The sequence below is a fragment of the Ostrinia furnacalis genome, unplaced genomic scaffold (assembly GCF_004193835.3).
Source record: "Ostrinia furnacalis isolate ACB-3 unplaced genomic scaffold, ASM419383v2 OfSCF0827, whole genome shotgun sequence".
Classification (NCBI taxonomy): Eukaryota; Metazoa; Arthropoda; class Insecta; order Lepidoptera; family Crambidae; genus Ostrinia; species Ostrinia furnacalis.
Genome location: NW_021131066.1, coordinates 126,834 through 145,526, shown reverse-complemented (window position 1 = coordinate 145,526; position 18,693 = coordinate 126,834). Strand labels below are relative to the sequence as shown.

General features: G+C 40.2%; 1 protein-coding gene across 1 annotated transcript; it reads right to left on the bottom strand.

The window, feature by feature from the left end:
- Positions 1–729: 729 nt before the first annotated feature.
- Positions 730–17,800, bottom strand: LOC114350221 (3'-5' RNA helicase YTHDC2). Its single transcript, XM_028300925.1, has 5 exons — positions 17,425–17,800; positions 16,961–17,187; positions 16,347–16,448; positions 15,676–15,822; positions 730–1,236 (listed from the first exon to the last, which is right to left on the bottom strand). The coding sequence occupies exons 1-5, from the start codon at positions 17,636–17,638 to the stop codon at positions 730–732; spliced, it is 1,197 nt and encodes a 398-aa protein (XP_028156726.1). The 5' UTR covers positions 17,639–17,800.
- Between the last annotated feature and the right edge of the window lie 893 nt (positions 17,801–18,693).

Below are 18,693 nucleotides of genomic sequence, written 5' to 3'. Positions count from 1 at the left end.
GCGCCATTTCTCGTCTGTGCGATGCAGCTGTGACAGTGAGCTTGTGTGTATTACATTTCTGCCACGATTGATGTATATATTAGCTGAGATAGTGTCAACAGCTGGAAAATGAAAATCAATGCTATCGTTGTCTTTATTAAGACCTACGTACATGAAGTGCGTAGCTCCCATAGCTGTAGCGTATATATTACCTTGTGTGTAGTGTTGCGCATAGCTTACATTTAAGTCTTTGCTGAATGTTTTACTAAAACTATTTTTATTATGAGTTTTGCATTCTACAGGCATGTACGCGCCGTATGTGCCAACGTAAGTTGCTGGTGTATATAGAACTCCGTCCATACTACCGCCTATGTGCGCTGGTAATCCTGTAGCACGTATTTGCTCGTTAGTATCAGGGTCTACTGTTTGAATAACCATACCTATACTGCGAAGCATGTCGATAAGCCTGTCTTCTTCCTGATGACCGCGCTCAAATATGCGCAATGTTCTGCTTGAGAAATTAGGAGCTTGCACCCATCTAAACGTAAAGAATAGATAACGCTCGCATGAATGACCTAGAATAGATGCACCTAAATGATGTCGAAATGGAAATTCGTCAGCCTGTTTTTCTTTAGCTTTATATGATATTGCGTTTAGAATATCGTCTTTAAGATTGCCAGTCATTTAGTCACCTTTATAGTTGTGAAAGAAAAAGGCTGCGAACAGCCTATCTCTTGAAGTATAGATTAATTACGGTGCTGGCGGTGGAGCGAAGCTTGGGTTAGTTCCAGCAGCAGGAGGAGCAAATCCGCCTTGCGGTGCTTGCGGTTGAGCTACTGGCTGCGGTTGTTGCTGAGGTGCTACAGGCGCTACAGGAGCTGTAGGCGGTTGCGGTTGTTGTTGCTGCTGTGCATACTGCTGCGGCTGTGCGTACTGGTTAGGGTCGTAGTGAGGCTGAGCTACTGGCTGAGGTGCTACAGGCTGTGCTACAGGTTGAGGAGCTACTGGCATGGCTGGCTGAGCGTAACCTTGCTGCGCCATTGGTTGCGGTGCTTGCGGTTGAGCTACTGGCTGCGGTTGTGCCGTAGGCTGTGGAGCTGGCGCAAATCCGCCTTGCTGTTGTGGCTGTTGTTGACCGCCCCAATTACCGCGAACAAGTTCAGTACCGTCAGCATAAAAGCGATCAGTAATTTCATTTTTCCAGTATTCAACATCGGGATTATCTTTGCTCGGTTCTTTAGCAGCGTTAACGAACACCTGTAGGCGACGACCTACTAAAATAGCCGCATCATTGAACGCTGAGCTGATACCCACAGCTGTGCAATATGATGTAAGCTGCTTGACTGCGTATTCGCGTGCTTTAATTGACTGATTCATAATGTTTACGCGGTCAGTTAACACAATACCGTCGAACTCACCGCCAATAATCTTAAGCTCTAAGCATAAATAGTTGCTTGTAGCTTCTGATGAAGTCTTCATATACGCTTTATGAATTACAACAGGGTATTTTCCTGATTTAGTAATAAAGCTAGCAACCCCTAATAGATCGTGCTCTACTGGGTTAAAAGCCATAGGTAATAGTGAGCTAAATTGTTGTGACATTAGTGTCATCCTCTAGTTAGTTGAGTGTACCTTGCGTATAATAGCGCTTAGGTCTGCTGGTTCATACGCGTCTAGTATGTTATTTCTATCGCGTGCGAATATTCCATTATTTACGTCACGCTCTCGCGTCTGCAAATAATTTAATCTAGTTGGAACTATAGTTCCGTCTGCTTGTTGTACATTAACTGTATGCCAAGCTAAATTTAAAGTCATGTCAAAAAAGTGATTAAGATATGAGCTTACAGCTTTACCAGCGAAGTCAGGCTTTTTGCCTACAACATCGCCAAGTGCATTATGCTCATCACCCTCCCATGCAGTTATTAAAACATTCTTGTTTAAGTTTACAAGACGCTCAAACAAAGGTAAAGCAATATCATTCATATCGCCGTAATATTTCATAGCGTGATTGTATGTTTTAGTTCGCTTAAGCTCAGTTATTAACATATAAGTTAAGAATGAGCCTGAGTCTAACACAACACTATCAAACGGTTTTAAATTAGCTTCAACGTCAAGCCATTTAGTTATTTCTTTAGTGTCAGCTATATTAGTTATGCGCTTCACAGTGAAGTCAAACTGTCTTAACGTACTTACGCCTAACTCAGACGCTAATATTAACGGCTTAGGCAATGTACTGATAAGATGTGTTTTACCGCTATCAGGCTTACCATACACCATAAACTTTACGCCAAACTTATTGACAAAGCCTTTAGTAGAGAAAGTCTGCATTAGCGGTCATCCTTTGGAGGCATATATTTAATAGTAAGCGCTACGTCTTCTGATATGTTGCCTGATAGATAGTCACGCACGTACTCAGGTAAATTGTCATAGCCTGATCGACTAAATGTTACCTCAGTCTTAGTCTTAGTGCGCCGAAAGTCTCGCATCATAGCGTCAGTTAAGCCAATATCAGGGTTGTCAACCCATGACATTACGTGCTGTAATCTATCGCCAGCAGAAGATACTTTCATAGTGCGTTGAACAGTAAGCTGTATTTTACTACCGTCAGCTGCATTTATAGTCTGACCACAGTAGTCGTCTTCTTGTATACACATGAAGTCAGCTAAGTCTGTACGAGCCTCACGTTCAGCTTGTTTATACCAGTCAAGATAATATTTCATCTTATGGTGAGCTTCTATCGCTTCTTGTAGCGAAGCTGGCTTAGGTAATAGCCGCTGCTCTTGTGGTTGTTCGTCAATACTCATAGTTGTTTTACTCAAAAACTCCTAAGCTGAATATATTATCATGGTGTGGGCATGTCAACAGTTCAATGAAAAATAATTACATTAAAATGTTGTTGACTTGCGCTTGTTGTTTACTTAATCTGTCAGACAAGTTTGGAGAATTTTAACATGACTCAGCAGAATTTTGAATCTGTACTAGTCACCGTAACGCGTGAATTATTAATAACGCGTCCACGAAATATTGACTACGCCATGATTGAGCAAGAGACAGCGTTATCACGTAGATGGTTAACTTCTTTTGCAACTAAAAGCAGCGAAGACTTTAGCGTAACTAAAGTAGAGAAGCTTTATACTTATTTAGCTGGTAAACCACTTAAGTTGTGAGATAACAATGATCGACGTATCAAAAATACCTCAAGAACTGACTATCTATAAACAGTGGGTGTGCTGGAAATACGTATACGACGCTGATACTAACGAGCCGACTAAAATACCGTTTAATCCTAAGACTGGTAGAGCCGCTAGTAGTACAGACCGTTTCTCATGGGCTACGTTCTCAGAAGCAGTATCAGCACTAGATAGATATGACGGTTTAGGTTTCATACTAACACGCGATGACCCTTACTGCGTAATGGATTTAGACGCTGTTAGCACTGACGAAGATAGAGCTAGACTTGAGCGCTATTACTTTTCGCTAAGCTCCTATACAGAAATAAGCCCATCAGGTACAGGCTCGCATATATGGATTAAAGGCGAAGTACCGCGCGGACGTAACTCACGCCCCTTTGAAATATATTCATTTCACCGCTTTATGACTGTGACAGGTAATGTGCATTTCAACACAGCTATTGAGTACAGGCAAGAAGAAATACTAGCTATATGGAATGAGCTTGGCGAGGGCAAAGCATCAATTCTATCATCGTATGACGGTAATGACCCTGAGCCATGCTCTGACCAAGACGTACTCAATAGAGCTACTAGCGCGAAAAATGGATATAAATTCTCACAACTATGGTTTGGTAAGTTTCAAGAGTGGTACAGTTCACAGTCAGAGGCTGACTTCGCATTAGTTGATATACTAGCTTATTACACACAAAACGCTGAGCAGATAGCTAGGTTGTTTCGCTGGTCTGAGCTAGGTAAACGTGATAAAGCTCAGCGTGACGACTACATGGAGCTTATGGTAAAGAAGTCATTTGACAGATTACCGCCTAAAGCAAATCTTGATATGATAGCGGAGTCAATAGCAGCTATGAATGATAAATTTCAACAGGAAGCGGCTATTTTAAAAGCTGCTCCAATAGAACAAGCAGCGATGGTAATGCCCACACATGAGATATTGCCAGCACAGGAGCTTGACGTTGTTAATACTCAGCCGCGCAGCACTTGGCTCAATGACGCACTGCCTATATTTGAGCAGCCAGTGTTCTTCCCTAAAGGTCTAGTCGGAGACATAGCTCAGTATATCTATGAATCATCGCCTAGACCCATCAAAGAAGTTGCACTAACGTCAGCTATAGGCTTAATGGCTGGTATATGTGGAGGAAGCTACAACATATCAGCGCAAGGATTAAATCAGTACGTACTTGTACTCGCGTCTACTGGTATGGGTAAGGAGAATATGGGCGGCGGTATTAGCCGTTTAATGTCTCAAGTTAAGCTAATAACACCGTCAGCTATGAAATTTATCGGAGCGTCACAAATTCAGTCACCGCAAGCGCTACTAAAGTTCTTAGACACTAAATCTAAGTCAGCTGTGTTTATGCTTGGTGAGTGCGGCTTGTGGCTTAAAGATTTGTCAGACCCTAGATCACCAACTAATATAACAGGACAAAGACGACTACTGCTTGAGCTATACGGTAAGTCAGGGCGTAATGACCAAGTACACCCAATGATCTACGCTGATTCGGATAAAAATACTAATGTGATTCAGTCACCGTCAGTAACATTAGTCGGTGATTCTACGCATGAGCGCTTTTATGGTAATGTAGATGAGTCTCTTATTGCAGAGGGCTTTATTCCACGTTGGTTGATTATTGAATATAACGGGCAAAGACCGCCATTAAATGAAAATCATCACGCCGTAGTACCGTCAATTCAGTTAGTTCAGAACTTAGCTACATTATGTTATAGCGTGCATTCAATGCTAGATACGCACAGTGTCATAGACGTAGCTTTTGCTAACGAAGAAATTAAGCAAGAGGCTAGAGAGTTCAATACTTATTGTGATACGCAATATAATGCCAGCTCAGACGAAGCGTTACGTAATTTATGGACGCGAGCTTACTTAATGACATTAAAATTAGCCGCACTATGCGCTGTGGGCAGAAACTTCGGCTCTCCGATGATTGACTACGATGACTGGAATTTTGCTAAGTTTATGGTATTACGTAATACACTTAAACTATGCCGTAATTTCTCTACAGGCTCGTTAGTAGCTACGCTAAATAATGAAGCATCGCAGCAGCACGCCGCGCTTAAACGCTTGCTTATAGAGTATGTCGCTGGTACTAATAGATCGTCTGATAGCTCGTATGGCGTTACATCAAAAATGCGCAGCATCTTTGTTGTGCCGTATTCTCTGATCAGCAGAAAGCTTACACGAAATAAAGCATTCGCAAAGAGCCATAGAGGTGCATCTAATGCTATTCAGCAAGCGATTAGAGATTTTACCTTGTCAGGGGTGCTTATTGAGCTTACACCGCAGCAGACGCAAGCTGAGTTCAATACGAGTGGTAAACTTTATACCATTGCTGACCCATCGGCATTACTAGCCAAAATAGCAGACGACTAACGCATAGACAAGAAAAAGCCCCAATTACGGGGCTAGTTCTTATAGAGGATTGCAACTTTTCAACTTTCAAGACACAGTAACAACCTAACAACACCAAGAAGCAATGCGTAGCTATGATGTACAGCAACTATAAAACAATAAAACAGTAAGTGTCAATACTTAAGTCAAAAATAATTTTCTCTCAGCTGTACGGCGATTTAATAATCCTTTTTGCTTCTCTCCGCCAGCATTTATCCAGCGCAACATTTCGTCAGCAGCAGCAGCATACTCTTTATTATTTAGCTTAGTTAGCAGCGTGCTAGACTTAAATGCAGTCTCTCCGTTGTTGTATACGAACGACGCTAGTGCGTCAAACTGATTCTGCGTCACAGGTACTTTTATTGCTGTGTCTAGGCAGCGATCAACCCATAAGCAGTCGTTTTTAAGATAAGCTAACGCTTGATCTAGCGTACAAGTATCGCCTTTTCGCACTCTAACGCCATTAGGGTATTTAATAGTACCAATACCTATAGTCCATATACCAGCTACATCCTGATACGCAGTAAGCTTAACTCCCTCCCATTCTTTTATTAAGTTATATCCTACGCTTGATATATCTCTATCTGTAGGCACTATATTCAAGTCATAGCCAATTAACGCAGCGAATACAGGCAAGCCGTTAGTAGCAATTACAGCATCGCCAGCAATAACCTGAGCTTGAGTTAATTTGCCATTAGGTGACATTTGTCTTAGCCAAGCATACGCTTGCGCTATCTGTGCTGGGTCAAATTGAGCAGTCATTTATTTTCTCCAATAAAAAGCCCCAATAAGTATGACCTATCAGGGCGTTTTATTCAATACATTGCTACAAGTCCCATAACTCGAAGCCGATACCATCAGCATCACAGCATAAATAATTAAGCATACAAAGCTCCGTACATTGAGTTGATATTATCAAACATCAGCTGATGATTCTTACGAGTAAACGTAGGACTACGCGCGCACGTAATAGACATACCGCGCAAGTCTGTTTCAGATGTATAGCCAATGTGCTGACTAGGGTTATCACTTGACTTAATAAATAGCTGAATAGTAGCCATAGAGCGCCAAAAACGATTATTAATATCGCTGCTGTCCAGCATAAAAACAATATCGTAAAGACGACGGGCAGCATAACTAGCGGTACGATAAGTAATTGAATTAGTGCCCACATTGAAGAAATCCATTATTTTTAGCGCTATGATGCTTATAGTGTAGCCAGCTAGTATTAGCTGCTTTAAGTCGTTAATAAAACCTTTGTAGTCAACTACGTATTCTGTAAGAGCAGACTCTTTATGCCAAGATGCTTGGGTAACTCCGCTAATTTTTACAGCTTCATCTCCGCTTATGGTATGAACGCCGCTATCATAGAAGCGTCCAGTGCGCACTCCCGTTAACTCATGTTGCAAATATGCTTTACCAAAAATACGATATTTATAGTCATCCATATTTTTAAAGTCAGCAGTAAAAACAGCAGCCATACGCTCAAGCATAGACGTAGCGTTAAATGAGTTTTTGCTCAATTTGCTATCGTCTATGTGCGCTTCATCAGTAATCTTACCGCCTTTAGCGAGTAATGATTCTAAATGTTTGTTAATATCGTCATTAGTCATAGTTTAATCCTCAAACCAAACAATCTGATCGCCATTTTCATAGTCAGAATCTACTAATGCTTTATCTACTGCCTCATTGTATAAGTCAATAAGCATAATAGTTTTACCGTCTTCTACGTATGCTGGCTCATCCGCAGTAAGTTGTTTCTCATCAATATGTAGCTGATCGTTAAAACCGTCAGTATCGACACCATAGTAGTCAATGCGTATTTGTTTTACAGCATCAGCGCATTTAGCAACGTAAATACCCTCAAAGTCAATACCTGACCATGATGTAATCCATAGCTTAAAGCCGTCACGTAATAAGCCCATCATTTACCCCCAGCGTTGCGTGTGTACACTACAAGGCAGAATATAAGAAACAATCCTATAGAGTTTTGAACTATACTACCTACAATAGTGATGCCTTTGTCATTAAGCTCAAAAAGCTTGTCATTAAGCTTAAACTCAACCATCATGCGTACAGTTAAGCATCCTATGTACGCAAGCACAAATACTAAGAATACTGCTATGCGTTTCATCGTCCTGTGCTCCCAAAGCCACCAGCACCGCGCTCAGTGTCATCTAAGCTGGCTACTTCAACAAGCTCAAAGTCAGGCACTGGCATAATTACTAATTGAACAACACGATCACCATTTTCGTACATACGACCAGCTCTATGATCTGCCCAGTTTTTATACAAGTAATACGCTGATCTGCCATTCATTGTAAAGTTAGCTATGATCTCACCGCGATAGTCAGAGTCAATAACGCCTACAGCATTAGCCAGCATGTGTCGCGTGTTAACAATGCTTGATCGTGGAAATAAAAAACCAGCATAGCCTTTTGGAATAGCCACAGCCAAACCTGTTCGGCATTTCATAACACCTTGCTCAGTGTGGGCACTAATAGCGACAAGATCAAATCCAGCAGCACCGTCAGTAGACTTAACTGGGGTAACTGCATTAGGGTCAAGTTTAGTAAATTTTAATTGCATCACGGTGCTCCTACGCATTGATTTAAAAGAAAACAAGAGCTTAGCAAAAATACGAATGCTAGCGCTAAGGCGCAGTATAGCATAGTGTTCTTTACTGTGTAAGGAGCTGACGGCAAATCACTGAAAATAGGAGTTTTGTCATGTATAGAAGACACAAAACTAGCGTCTACGTTTAAGTTATTAGTTAAACTTCTAGTAGCTACACAGGTAAAATAGCGCTCAGTAAACCACTTAGCGGCTGTTAATTTGCCATTATACTTAGCGTAGGCAATACACATAGCGTTGAACACTTGATCATTTACTATAATCTCCCAATACGACCCGTCAACAAAATTAGCCACACGGCGTTTATTTGAATAATGAATATATTCAATAAAGCCGTGACCCATAGTATCTATGTAGCTGTATCGGTTTGGATATTTATTACCAGTAGCTTTAGAAGTGATACTACTGCCGACCTTTACAAACATGTGTTCGTCGCCGTTTAGCATAACAACTGACTTCTTGCCAGCTAAATTATAAAATATATGTGCGGTGTGAGCGTTAGGCTTGTCGCCGTTTAAGCACGCTATAGCCCAGTTAAATAAGCTAGCTTGAGTTGAAGTTGAAGAAAACTTGTTGAATACGTCTTTAAGCATATTCATAGCAACTAAAACAGACTGAGCTTTAATACCTAAATCAATATGAGCTGTGCTTTTAGAACCGTCGTGAAATGTAATTTCGCCATCATCAGCTAGCGTAGCTGTGCGTACAGTGCCGCAATTAGTAGTCATTACTTTAAGTGTTTTCATATAGTCACCAGTTCTTAGCGTAAACAGTAATATATCTGCCATTAACGTAACGATTAACGGTACGTATTAGCTTCTGTTGCAATAATACGCTTAGTATATCGTCAATGTCAATACCTATTGTACTAATAATTAAGCTATGTATCTGCGCTAATGTATAAGTCTCTGTTACCGCTAGTGAATCAGCTACAATATACGCCATCAGTTGCCAGCTATTTTTACTAAACATACACTCACCAGCCCGTATAATGTAACCAGCTTCGTATATTAACTGCATAGTCATAGCTATAGTATCTTGCGACATTTCAGTGAAATAGTTAGGCACAACGCACACAACGTCAGTGTAACTGTATAAAACTTTTTCGTCAGCTTCAACTAAGAATTTTAACGCCGCCCATTTAGCTTGTTTTTCATTTAGCATAATATCTACCTCAATAAGTTAGGAGTGCATATTACACACTCCTATATGCTATTACAAAGATAAATTAGCCTTTACAATACCTTGCTTAATCAGCGTAAAGACAGCAGCGTAAATCCATTCATCATCGCTGTCAGGCAATATAGTTTTTATCTCGTCTATAGTGCTAGCTTTGTACTCGCTAATAGCAATTAAAACATTGTCATAAGTAGCTACATGATACTTAAAGCTAGTACCAATAATGCTTTTCTTAATGTTAACGTATTTAGCTGATACTAAGAGGCTAAGCATAGCATCTACTAATGAGTTAGCGTAGTTATTACCACCAGCCTTACACGCACCAACTAAGTCACCTACTGTCCAACCGTGACTAGCATCGCGAGACTTCATTGCAGAATAAACATTAAACATCACGTCTGCATGATCTGTTGTATATACGCCAAACTGTAGCTTAGTAGCTTTAATGCCCACACTTTTTGATTTGCAGAATGCTATACCTTTGTCCGTGATGATATAGGTATTATAGCCAACTACTCTAGTAATAAAATCAGATTCTAGTAGCTCATTGACAAGATTCTTACTGTCTACTATTTCTATACACGTTACGCTGCCACGCACAGTCTGACTATAAATACGCTGTAGCATAGACTGAGCGTCTGCACTTAATTCTGTATTAACAGGAACGCTGATATTTCTGCCTATAAGCTGATCTATATTGCGTTGTGATGTAAGCACGTTAAGCACGCTATGAGTACGTTTAGGCAAACGGTATAAACAACCACGATACACATACTCAAGCTGACCTTTTTCAACTAGTTCTCTTAGCGTGTCAGTAACAGCAGCGCGCATACCGTAACTTAAACATAAAAATGACATTACTTGATCTACTTCATAACCGCGTGTTTTTCCGTAGTCAGATTCGCGCATAAAATCTAGTATATCGCCAGTTAACTTATCCTTTAGCTCTTTAGAGATAGTAGGATGCACTGGTGATGGTATAACATCAAAGTCATTATTAGCATTAGGCTTAACTGACCAGCTAGTATTAGCGTTATCTACTACAGTCGGTGTCTTAGATGGAATATAGTATTCTAGGCATCCAGTATCTACATTTGATCTAGCTATCACTTCTCCTTTAAGCTCATCTAAGCACTTAGCAACTACGCTAGGAAATATACCTACTCTGCCAGCTATACCAGCAAGAGTCCAGTATTCTCCGCAGTGTTTAAATAGTAAGTCACGAACTAACGTAATATCGCGTGCAAATTCAACAGCACTATACTCAGGCGCTACATAGCTTGTATATTTACGTGTAGTAATATTATAAGTCACGTAGCAATCATTGACAAGCCAAGACAGAGCATGACGAGTAACAGCACCGTAACTACGTTTATCTAACTTTAGGTTACGCAATAAGGCATCAACGCTAAATTCTGCGCCTTTATTATTGTTAAAATAGTCAATAAGTTTTAAATAAATATCAAGTGCTACACCACTGAGTTTATGATGACCTGAATCTTTATTAGCGTATGCAGTATCAGTCATACCTCCTTGCACATCAGAAGTGTCTAACATACTTGGATGCTCTGATATAGCTTGATCATCAATATACTGCTTAGAGTCATACATATCTATGTATTCCCAAGCAATAGCGCTATTATCACTAGGCATAGTTTCGTCTTCATACTGTGCTTTTAACCAACCAGCATGAGTAAGCTCTTTAAGCGCGTGTTCTATATGATCTACATTAGCCATATCACGCGAAACAGTGCGTATATACTCATATACAGTGTCAAAGCTAACATAACCGCCTTTGCTTTTGATATACGCTAAAACATCAGAAGCGTATCGAGCATTGGGCATAGGTCGCTTATCTGTATATGGCACAGGTAAAGATTCGGCTTGCTGTACTGGAACGTCAGGCAAGTCACCGCGTAAGTCATGTATGTATTGGTACACTAGAGCTGAGCTTTTATTAACGCCATCCGCATAGTCACTTTTAGTAATCCACCCTAAGTCGATAAGTTCGTCTAAGTGTTCTTCTACAGCAGACTTAGCATACGGCGGAACTGCTGGCGTATATTTATAGCCAAGAGCATTTAAATGCTCAATAATAGAATCATAAGAAACTATATCGTTAGACTTGATAAACGACAACATATCAAGCATCGCGCCGCCTGTAGGCTCAACACGCGGATATGGGATACCAGCATACTTCCATTTATGAGGCTCTGGCGCGCTAGGTACTACAACTTTTATCCACTTTTGCGCGTATAAAGTGTCAAGCGCTGCTGATACATACTCAGGCTTAACTTGTGGGTCAGTTACCGCCATAGCTAACTTAATTTCTTTGAGAGACAGAGGTTTACCACAATCGCGCAATAACTCTTTGACTTTAGCAACTACAAACGATTGGCTTATACCTTGTACACTCTGCCCACATTGTTCCATTGCGGTTTTAATTTGTTCCGCTAACGCATTAGCTGTAACGCCTAATTCTTTTAACTGTTCTAAGTTCATCTTTAGCTCCTTGAAGCTGATATATGTAATCTGTATATCAGATACTATATTAATGACTATATAACTGTCAACTATTTTGACTATTTTACCCTAAGTAATTGAATCCGCCCTGTAATATAACTTTACATTAATATAATAACAAATAAATCAATAAGTTATATTTAGCTATTTATTTAGCTACGACTATGACTACGCTATAAGCTAAACTATTAATATAACTAATCTATGACTACAGCCAATGCAGACTATGACTAAACTATATAATATGACTATTTTGAACAAAAGTGCTAAGTTGTTGAATAGTATAATAATAATAACAATAATAATTGAAGTGATGACTATGATATTTAGCTATTTTGTAGGTGAAAATGCTGTAAGTGCTTGAATCCTCCCTGAAAATAAGTATCCACAGGTTTATCCATAGGATAACTGTTTGATTGTAATAACAATAATAAAAATAATAAATCAATAATAACTAATAATCATGTGGATAACTCATTAAGTGATTGATTCTAATAATAATAATAAAATAATCAATTTTTTCTAGTATAATATAATTTGCGATACTTTTATGCCTATATAAATAAAGGAGATATTATTATTATTATTATTATTATTTTATTATTTATATTATATTCAATTACTTACATTAACTTTTAGTTTCATTTCCGCTGTGCAAGTCAAAATACCGCTGAGAAAAGGCGGTTTATTTTTATTATTATTATACTATTCAATGATTTACGTAACTTTGACTGGAATAGTCATGTAGTCACAGGTAGAAATAGCTAAAAATTAAAATTAATTAAATCAATTAGTTATAAATATGTATCAAGATATTTCTCGAAAGAATCAAAGACTTACGTAATTTCGCCAATTGGTATAGTCAAGGGGGTAGTAGGTCTCGCCGCTAAGTAGTCACCGCTATAGGTAATGCGCCAAAGTTGATTTTCAGGCGCAAAATCAAGCATAATGTGGGCATTAACGGCGAAAGAGATGTGTTATGGCTATTGATTCAGCTAAATTGGCTGCTTCGGGCAGTGAGATGGGAATACAGCGCGCTATTTTGAATGAGATAACGTTGATGATACGTCCTCATTTTCGTATGGTTGACTTGATTTATCATGTACCTAACGGCGGTTATCGTGGCGATGCTAAATCAGCTGCTATTGCTGGTAATAACTTGAAATTGATGGGAGCTAAGGCTGGTGTGCCTGACTTATGCTTTCCTTATCCTAACTTTGGTTTTGGCGCATTGTACGTAGAGATAAAGCGACCTAAAGACGGCGGACTTGACCCTGATCAAGTTGACTTTATACCTATGTTAGTATTGGCTAACAACTTCATTGCCATAGTCGATGACTGGGCTGTTGGCTATCAGCTATTTTACGATTGGATTTATATGTCTAGTGCGGCTGAGTTTTTAGCTAAATACGGTACTGGTGACAATAAATATATTTATGACCCACAACAGTACATGCGAAAAGCAGTGAAAAAACGCAAGAATTAGCAATTTTTATGTATTTAGGTAGGGTATCACCAGCTTGGTCGCTAAAAACAAAAATAGAGGGCATTTTGGAGCAAATAGAGGATAATTTTAGGGTAACTTAGTAGTTAAAGGGTAATTTTGAAATTAAAGGTAACTTTACCCCTAAAGGGCGCTATTTTCGGATAGTGCCTTTATTTTTGGCTTATTATCTGACTAGTATGTTAATGCAAATAGTATGCCAATTGACTATTATGACATGCGTATACGCACGCGCACACACGTATAAAGTAGTGATAGCGGTATTTTCAGCGTATAAAAATAATTTAAATATTTTTGTTTTGGCGGTTGACGTGACTATACTGACAGCGTATATTTGAGGAATACCGCAACGGCGGATTTATTTAAAAGGAAAACGACATGACTAAATTTGATTTAAATTCAGCTACCCAATTACAAGCACGCGTCGCACACGATGTTAAAGAACTAGAGCTAGTTATTGAGCATTTAAAAACTATTCATCGCGATCATAGAGATGCTTTACTTGGCGGCGCTCACTATAATTTTCTAATAATGGATAACGGCACACTACCGCATGCAGCGGCGCGTATAAATGCACGTGCTTGGCAAGATTGGCTATATTTAAATGGCTTTAATAATCGCTATCATTACGGCGATCATAAGGCGCACACTGCAACAAACTATCTTGTTTACGCTGACTTACATAAAGACCGCCGCCACGATGGTGTAAAGCTTGCAGACATGAAGCCATTTAGTGTGGAATTGGCGCAAACGTTCTTTACTGAATGGCTAGCTGACACGCCTGAGCTATTGCAACGTATGTTACAACATATGAAGCATAATATCGGTAAAAAAGCGACGTTTGCGAAAAAGTTCACGTTTAGCACTGGTTATTACGATAGCGATTGGGATTATAAAGTGGCTAATTTGCATTACGTTATAGCGTTTTTATGCGGTATTGATTTTACGTATAGCGGCTTTTATACAGTGTGGCGTAATACAAATAGAGCTTGTGACNCAATTTTCTATTAAGGATATTTGATTTAAATCCATGGACGATGTTAACAAAAACATGGCCATACCATCGTTTTTGTCCCATTGGCTTGTGTCACCCACCCTGGGTTTCTCCTCATCAATATTCAAGCCTTTAGCCTTCAAGGCACATTTAATTTGGAATTTCCACTGTCTAAAGTCTTTCCCGTTGAATTTTTCGATCCGCATGGAATTTGTGACTTCCATTTTTTTTCGAACGACACTTTTTCTGCTCTTTACTCAATTCGTAGGTATTAACGTACCTGGGCCCATAACCTGTTAAGGTGTGGTTAAAATAAACTCTTGAGTAAGATTTCTCACGTATATTTCAAGTAAAATAAAACGTATTACAAATCAAACAGTCATGGCGAGAACAACCGAACAACGAACCAAAAACAAACCCCTGGCGGTATTCAAACGAACTATTTACCTTTTTAAGAATACCACGCAAAGATATTAAGTATTATAAAATTTACATCTTAACAGTATCTAAGTTATTCATTCATCCACATAGTTATAGATGACCCACGCTGAACTGTCCCACCAAACTCAATGACAGAGGGGCGCTACCATCGTTTAACTATATGGTTTCCAACATGGCAAAAATCGGAACCAGCGGTCCGGTATTGACGGTGGCGCCCCACTGTCAATGTCATGGTATTTTGGAACTATACAAGTTTCTGTGCTTGTCACTCACGCTAGACATGTCTCCCCGCCAGACACGTCTCCCCGCCAGACATGTCTCCCCGCCAGACAAGTCTACCCGCCAGACATGTCTCCACGCCAGACACGTCTCCCCGCCAGACACGTCTCCCCGCCAGACATGTCTCCCCGCCAGACACGTCTCCCCGCCAGACATGTCTCCCCGCCAGACACGTCTCCCCGGCAGACATGTCTCCACGCCAGACACGTCTCCACGCTAGACACGTCTTTTTTTTTTATGTGATAGGAGGCAAACGAGCACATGGATCACCTGATGGTAAGTGATTACCGTCGCCCATACCATCGTCGTGCGTTGCCGGCCTTTAAGATAAAGATACGCTCTCCTCTTGAAAGCTTGCAGGTCGTATCCGTCCGGAAACACCGCAGACAACAGTCCATTCCACAGTTTGGTTATACGGGGCAGGAAGTTTCTAGAGAAACGTACTGTTGTGGATTGCCAACCATCTCCACGCTAGACACGTCTCCACGCCAGACACGTCTCTCCGCCAGACATGTCTCTCCGCCAGACATGTCTCCCCGACACTCACCCGCTCGGCGACGGACACGGCAGAAATGCGTCGCGGCTGCGTGCAGTAGATTCTCGCAGGTTGTTTGTGCTCCTGGCAGTGCTCTAACACCAGTTGCGGCAGCTGCGTCGTTTTGCCGCAGCCGGTGGCACCCGCTACTATTATAACCTAGGAGAAAAAATCAAGGATAAATAAAGAAACTTTCATCATAAAACATCTTAAGGTCTGGTTCAGAAACAATGGTTGCTGGGCAGTTCTCGCATATTTGCATCAACCCGATAACGCTTGGTTACCGCCTCGGCAATGAGAACCACCTAGAAACTGCGCGGTTGTCGCGCGTGTGTTAACCAGGCCTAAGCTTCACCACTGCATCAGGACAATAATTTGGGCCAGTACTAAAAAGAAATAATGCTGAATGAGTATGACTGACATTAAATACATTATTATGGAAGTTGCACCATAATATACAAGCCCTCATTTCCTCTGGTGTAGTGAATGTTGGTGACTGGTGTTGATAGTTCACCATTAGATGACATAAAAGCCTATAAGCCCCAAAATTACATTTAACTAATTTACTCAATGAGGACCAATTTTGCGGCATGATATTCAATTACTTTATATTAATTCAGCATTTCAAGGAACCTGTTTATAATAATGAAGGTAGAAAGTACCAGGAACTATTGAGTACTTACCTGGTTGTGTGTGATGGCATGGAGTAGTTCTTGCCTCTGTTCAAACACGGGCAGTTTCTCCCTGAACTTTATCAGGTCTGGATTGTATGTAGTATTTGGCACCTACAAAAAATATTTTTGTTTCTGTATAGTCAGCAAAAATGCTTAGCTTATGAATAAAAGGAATACATGAATATCAATTACTACTTGAATTGGAAAAAGGGTGAATTGCAGTTGATAGTATTTCTTATATCAGTAGACAAAAACTAGTAAAATGTATTGAAAAAATACTCCACATACATAGATCTTATTCAGCATGCAAGACAACTCCTAAAACTTGTTTCACAAAGACTTTTTGTTATGATGGTTACAAGAAATTAATGTTTTTATGTAAAAAATATATTTTATCAATGTCTTAAAACAATGGAGTAAATTGTCTGGAGGTAACTATACTTCTTTTGATGTAGAATTAAATTTTTCAGTGAAATAATACCATTTGCAACTTAGCTAATTATGAAAGACAATAAAATGTAACACTAAGTCTTTGTTACAAGGTACAAATTAAGTTTTGAGCCCTGCCACCTGTAACAATGTTTAATACAATGACAATAATATTGAATTATGCCTTCCCATACCTGAGCTACTCCATTGTTCAACTGCCCAAGAGTCTTATGAGCTAGCTGTGGGCTACGTTCCTTCTCCGGACAACAGCTCAGGTCATCCTTCTCCTTGCTGGTGATCGGGAAGGCATTGAACAGCTCCGCTATGGTACACCGCATGTTGGAATCCAAGATGAGTTTGGCATCATTCTGGATTATGGTTGAGCCAAGACGCTTGTATATCGTCAGGTAACGGTTGACACCTTAAAATAAAAAGTAATGTTAGAAAGTTAGTATTACTTTTAATTGCACAACTATTTTGCCTACTCTGGATTATGAAGATTGCACAATGCCAAGAAATTTGGTTTGAACTACAAAGATAACGAGATAATTAAAGCATAAAACAAACTTCTGTGCGCAACAGTTATTTAACTGTACATAATGTCAGCAAACGCTCGAGTTATTGTTTGTAAACTAAAAGTCAAAGCCAAGAGATTTACCTTTCCCGCGCGATTTTGACTTCAACCCCAACTTCGCCACTGTCTCATGGATGAAGCCTCTCTCTTGAGCCGACAGAAACGTCGGAAACTTAAGTTCAGTCTCATTTTCATCACTCAAGAACTTATCCAGTTGGATCTTCAGAGCTATACTCACTGACTCGGCTATTGGAAAATGTTTATTGCCTAATTGGCGCCTTCCTTTCTTCGAACTCATGTTGAAGCGTGGTCTAATTTTAGTCTTTTCTAACCAGGAATATTGGTAATCACCATACTCCTTAGATAATTTTATTTACACTAAAATTATCGCCAATCGCCTAAATTCGTTCATCAAAAGGCCAACAAAAAATCACCTCTTCTGCCTCTATCTGTCAAAATCTGACAGTCAGCGTCAAACTGACAGCCCGGATCCGGAAGTAAAACCAATACAGGTAAACAGATTTTTTTTTTAAAACTAAGGCAAACTTAACTCTAAACAAAATAAAAATATAAACTTATATTACTCAAAAATAAAAGTGTGTCCGTGAGGCAAAGAGGCGAGAATGCTGGCTGCATTTCCTCGCTGAATGGCAATACTAAGCCTTCATAAGCCTTTGTGCAAGGAAAGAGCCAGCATTTAGATTTTCCGAAATTTTAATTAATTTAGGGAAAATGGTCCGAAACAGTAATTTAGCATTCGGTCCCCAAGGTCCGAAGGTCTCGACACCAAAAGGCGCAAATATGTAGTCATTAGAAAGTGACTCATATTTGCGCCGTTTGGCTAACTCAGCCGACTCTGCTGCAGCCCCAGCTTTAGCAACTGATTCCCTGAGGTGGGAAGGGGCTAAAGTATCGACACATGTAGCGTCCCAAACTAAAGCCCGTCCCCGTTCCCAGGGAACCAGAGTGAGACCATCAGGTCTCTTGCCATCATCACGGACCAATCCACGTGGTTCTAACGTGGAAGGAACGTTGATGCTGGCAAGGGCTCTCCTGATGGCGTCGTTGAGAGCAGCGTGTCGGGCGAGACGGCCAGCACTTTGCTGGCAACATAGACCGTGGTGACCGAATTGGTCCACCTCTTTGCCACAGGGACACGTGTGGGGTACACAGATTGGTGCACCGAGGCGTAAGCCCACACACACCCGGAAAGACTCGTTGTCAAAAAATGTTCCGAGATTTTTGGAGGGAAGTGCATTTAGCCAGTGACCGGATTCCCTACAAGAAACCGCTAAGAGCCTAGCTTTGTTAGTATCACTGATAGAATTTTGAACAAGGTGGTTAAAAGTCTCT

What these genes read in the sequence shown, in the direction of transcription:
- LOC114350221 (XM_028300925.1), bottom strand. Translation starts at nt 17,638, where the DNA reads ATGAGTTCGAAGAAAGGAAGGCGCCAATTAGGCAATAAACATTTTCCA. An exon ending in GTCAAAATCGCGCGGGAAAG is followed by an intron (nt 17,188 to 17,424) that starts GTAAATCTCTTG and finishes TTTTATTTTAAG; the next exon opens with GTGTCAACCGTTACCTGACG. An exon ending in TGAACAATGGAGTAGCTCAG is followed by an intron (nt 16,449 to 16,960) that starts GTATGGGAAGGC and finishes TATTTTTTGTAG; the next exon opens with GTGCCAAATACTACATACAA.